The 5,169-nt window shown below is 36.6% G+C and overlaps 1 protein-coding gene across 2 annotated transcripts in view; it reads right to left on the bottom strand.

Annotated features, from left to right (window-relative positions):
* Positions 1–2,859: 2,859 nt before the first annotated feature.
* Positions 2,860–5,169, bottom strand: part of LOC131950059 (uncharacterized) — a 41,873-nt gene continuing 39,563 nt past the window's right edge. Inside the window, exon 15 of one of the 2 annotated variants that reach the window (XM_059312096.1) lies at positions 2,860–4,256. In XM_059312096.1, coding sequence (XP_059168079.1) covers positions 3,376–4,256 — 881 coding nt within the window. In that variant the 3' untranslated portion in view covers positions 2,860–3,375. The remainder of the gene's footprint in view (positions 4,257–5,169) is intronic. The other variant, XM_059312102.1, reaches the window with a different exon arrangement.

Raw genomic sequence — 5,169 nt, 5'->3', positions numbered from 1 at the left:
ACTCATATAAATGGTGTTTTTATATCACACCAAATATATGGTGTGCACTAACTTGTGGAAAATTTTGATGGAAAGAAAATAAATAATGAAAATTCTTTATTACCGTTAGTTATCGAAACAAGACAGAAAAATAGTCATATTAGTTAGATCTATAATAAAACATCTTATTAAAATTGTTGGAACAGCTAGTATGGTTTCAGCAATTATAACAAATAACTCATGTGTACAATGATCATCATCCAAGAGCTCTAGCTACAAGACTTGCATACTAAATTAAGCATAATTATGAAAACACAAATAGCTTTTGAACAAACTTTATTAATATTATCTTGAAAACAAACCATCAATACCATAACAATCAAACTGTCCACTAGCTTTCATAGCGGGTAGCATTTTAATCTAGCAATACATAAACTTGAATTTTAAGCTGCTGTTTTTTATATTGAATATAACAAAAAAAACAATTATTTATTTCTAGTGCAATGATTATTTATACTAAAAAAAATGATACAACTAAATGTTTGGATTGTTTACAATTGCTGCCATTTTGAGTAACAAACAAATAGAATCAAACACATCATAAAGCAGTTTGATGTCAAGATGCGGCTCTTCAGCTCCATGCACAAATATTAATAACGAGCCGACCCGCAGCGTATCATACGCCGCTATTTAGTTGTTTTATTTTCTAGTTTTCAGTAATTCATAATTTGTGAATTCGACAGTACCAATGCTGCCACTGAAAATATTTGCTTTAAAACACTAACCCCCCCCCCCCCCTTTTCCCCTAACCCCGACCCTACACCCCCCCCCCCCCCGTGAAAGCAGCCTCCTCTTAGTTATTTCTTAGTTACCTCCTGTAAGTTTAAAATCGAACTAAATTATCTGCCCCTAATAGAAACCCGGCTCTACGGCTCTACGATTTGTAAACATTTAGCTTTGTAAACATTTAGCGTGACCACAGCTCACCAGACAATGTGGGGGTGGGGGTGGTAGTGATAGTGATAGAGAGAAAGAGAGGGGACTGCAAGGAGGCGCTTGCAGCTTGTTTTCTAACGGCTCCCAGAAGAGAATTATATATATACGAGCCGGCCCGCGGCATAACATACGCCGCTATTTAGTTGTTTCTAATTTTCAATAATTCATAATTTGTGAATTCGACAGTACCAACGCTGACACTGAAAATATTTCTTTAAAACACTATAAGTAGCTCGTTAAGGACCATAACCCCCCCCCCCCTTCCTTCCCCCCCTCCCCCCCCCCCCCTACGTTTAAAATCGTTGGCTCTGCTTGTAAACATTTAGAGTGAACACAGCTCACTAAAACCATGTAGGGGTGGGGAGGTAGGGAGAGCGTTTGCAGCTTGTTTTCTAACGGCTCGAAGAGGAGAATTATATATATAGATTATTTTATTTTCGAAACTTTTAAAAATATTGTTCTGCAACATTCGCTGATGAACGATACAATAATAAATATAAATAATAGGCACTCGCTATCCAATTAGACTATTTATTTACTTCCTATTTCAATGTACTTTCTATTAAATTGTCCTTTCCGAATCGAAACATTCAACTTCATTGTGGATATTACAAAGAAAATAAAACAGCTAAATGTTAAACTGTAGGGAAAAGAGAGCCCAGCCTATGCCTTGCTTGAAGAAGTGGATTATTTTGGAAAAAAAACTATTTTTTTGTTGAATACACAGAGAGCGATACAAAATATCACGATGAAACCAATGCTACTTTTAACATGAATTACTTCAGCATTACAATAAACAAAATGAAGGATGGATTCCTGAGCGATTTGAGCAATTCAAAACAAATGCAAGTACACTTTGACGTTCATAGTAGACCTTTCAACACATAGATCAACATTGAGCCATTTGGAATTGATACTGGTTCGCTTCAAATGAAATGGCTGGATAAGAAAAGCAAACATTTTTGGAGTGGTAAGTTCAAAGAACTCAGGAGAAAGTTAGGAAATTTGGATGTCCAGAAAAACATGCACGTTTTGCTGCATACTTGGACAGCTCTGAAATAAGTGCCGCATCTGAGGCATGGAATATTCTCCCAGGATACTACAATGAGGTAAAGAAGGGGATCCGGACAAAAGGCCGACATAGACAAAAGGCCGAAACGGACAAAAGGCCGACATGGACAAAAGGCCGACAAGACAAAAGGCCGACAAGACAAAAGGCCGACTTCCAAAAGGCCTACATCCAAAAGGCCGACAAGACAAAAGGCCGACAAGACTAAAGGCCGACATCCAAAAGGCCGACAAGACAAAAGGCCGACATGTTTTATAAAACAACAAATTACAATTACAGACATGTTTAATTTTTACTGAAAACCAGTTACATAATGATAAAAGTATATTACAAAATAGAAAAAAATAGGGCCTAGAATGACAAATTGTACGCGACGCCACGCAAAAATTCAAGTGTAGTTCTGTTTCCCCTTTCTGCAATTACATTTGTTATCCTGTCCTCTATCTGTAAATATTGTTTTTTTTCGCTTGCTTGCTGGCTCTCCAAGCAATATTGCCTCCATCTCTACTTCATCTCTACCTTGTTCCTGCTTTAGTTTGTTTAGCAAACAAAAGACTCCAGGGTGATCCTTCCCTACAATTACCTGCCACCTCCTGTGCCACCCCTCAACCTTGTTTTGTGTCCTAGGAATCCCATGTACAAACACACGATCAATAATTTCTGGAATGATTTAACTATAGTAAAATATATCAAAATATACAATTTTTATTTCTACATATATAATATAATTTATATTGGTATATATATATATATATATATATATATATATATATATATATATATATATATATATATATATATCAATGGAAGTGCTTTACGTTCTTGTGCAAAACAATTATCATAATCACAATGGTTGCCCACCAGAGCTTTCAAAAAGCTTCAAACACGAAATAAATGTAATAATAATTATCAACTTATAAATCTTCAAAACTTCTAACAAAAATGTATTCAAAATGTGTATCAAATCTAACTCAAACCATACTATTAAATACTTAGATAATTCTACAAATAAACATTAATGAAAAGTAAAAGCAAACAAAACTGTCTCATAAAGACGGATCCAATAGATAATAATAATATACCATTGATTTTTCATCAGTGATGTAAATATCAACAACCCCTTCAAATGATGCCTCCACCATTTACATCTACACCCTTCCCCTGATGTCTCACAATTTACATCCACACTCTTCCAGTGAAGCCTCCACCATTTACATTCACTGATGCCTCCACCATTTACATCCACTGATGCCTCCACCATTTACATCCACGCCCTCCCACTGATACTACCCCCAGTTATTGATGCACTATGAAGGTGTGTGGTCCACCATTTACATCCACGCCCTCCCACTGATACTACCCCCAGTTATTGATGCACTATGCAGGTGTGTAGTCCACCAACCATATTTCTTCTCCAGCACATACACAGGTGCGCCACTGCACCCTGGGCAGGTGTGGGCGTCATAGGTGTATCTGGTATCTTCGTTCTCCAGTTTATCTTTTGTAACAACCTTCCCAATGGAGACATGCTTGGCCCACCCATGAGGATGGGAGACTACAATAGCCAAGTTTTTATCCGGTTTATGCTTAAATTTTTCGTAAACTCGTGAACACAATGACGTGTAACTCTCTAGCGTGACCTTTAAACTCTTTAACAAACCTATCTGATGTGTGGCGCATTCAAATAAACACATATCATATTCGAGGGCTGTTTTCCTAATGCCGATACCTTCAAATATCTTCGAAGTACAGTTTTCCTTGTCGTACGCCCAAAAACAACGTGTACTCTTAGCTTCAACTTCATCAAACACAACATGCTTGGCTGTAAGAATCGACACTTTGCCCCATGCTTTGGTAATGGTTTGATCTTTTTCACATGTCTTACACCGGCAATGTTCTTCCCCATCCTCTGGGTAAACACTGATGGAATGTATTTTGCCTGTCCCCAGTCTAGAAACAATTTGAGAGGGGCTGTACCTGGGGTAGGGTATGCCGTTATGGCTGTCTGGTCTGGCCTCACTAGCGCAGAACGTTTGTATTTTAACTGTCAGTCCTGCCAACAAAACGATGGCCCTGACAATGTCAGCATCCTTGAAGGGTTCAGGCAGATGGTCGAGGCTAAAGCTGGGCACGGATATAAAGTCTGTATGTTGAGAGTGTTTGGTGCAATGGATCCAGCTCTCCAAGTTCTCACCGTCTACAAATCTGACTTCTTCATAGAATTATGTAAATATTTTAAAAATAATTTATTAGATAAAGAAAATCAATTACTCAATCATGATTAAAGTTAACTTTATATATTATTAACTAATACTCCTTACAATGTAATAATAAAATCTACTGTTTTTCATACTTATAATAGCTATATATTAAAATTATATATGAAATTTCATACATTTAAGTGTAACTGTATTAAAATTACTGTCTTTACACACACACACACACTGACATACAGACAAGATTGCAAAACTATGTTTTTTCGACTCAGGAATGTATTTTAAATGAAGTCGTCTATATATTTTAATATATGATGTAGATTGGCACAATGACGTAGAGGTAGGGGGGGTGTGGATGGTATGGGGATGGCTGGTCAGGTGATCAACGCACAATAAATGGTAATGCCGTCGATGCGTGATGCATCAGGGTTTTGTAGCTGTTGATGTACTAATCCTACAAAAGAAAAGTAACAGTAACAGCTACACTATCTACTTGACGAATCCTCAATGGTCGGCGTGTCTATTCTTGCTGTTAGATGGTGTTGTATAACGACTTGCAATATCGGAAATCCGAGGATCGCTGTGTTCAATTATTTAAATATTTTAATTTTGAATCGCCTCCCATTTCGAGAACAAATTAGCTATTTATTGGGTTTTTAAAAATAGCCAATGGAACATTCATTTCATTGATTAAATATTTTTAAGTAACCAATACTCACACTTAAGTATAACACGTGAGAGAGTCTCGTTTTTCGTATAAATTGCGTGGAGATTTTTCAAATTTTTGTCTACACCATTACCAGTGTTGGGATAATTGACGCCAAAAGTACGAAATTGTTTTTTTTTTATTTCTCTACGGATTCTTTAGGTAAGTAAATCTATAAATATATTGATTTGCAAAATTAGAGT

Source organism: Physella acuta, unplaced genomic scaffold (genome assembly GCF_028476545.2).
Source record: "Physella acuta isolate Inbredline_101_S28 unplaced genomic scaffold, ASM2847654v3 ptg000063l, whole genome shotgun sequence".
NCBI lineage: Eukaryota > Metazoa > Mollusca > Gastropoda > Physidae > Physella > Physella acuta.
The sequence above is the reverse complement of the archived record's forward strand: the minus strand, read 5'-3'. Positions and strand labels throughout refer to the sequence as shown.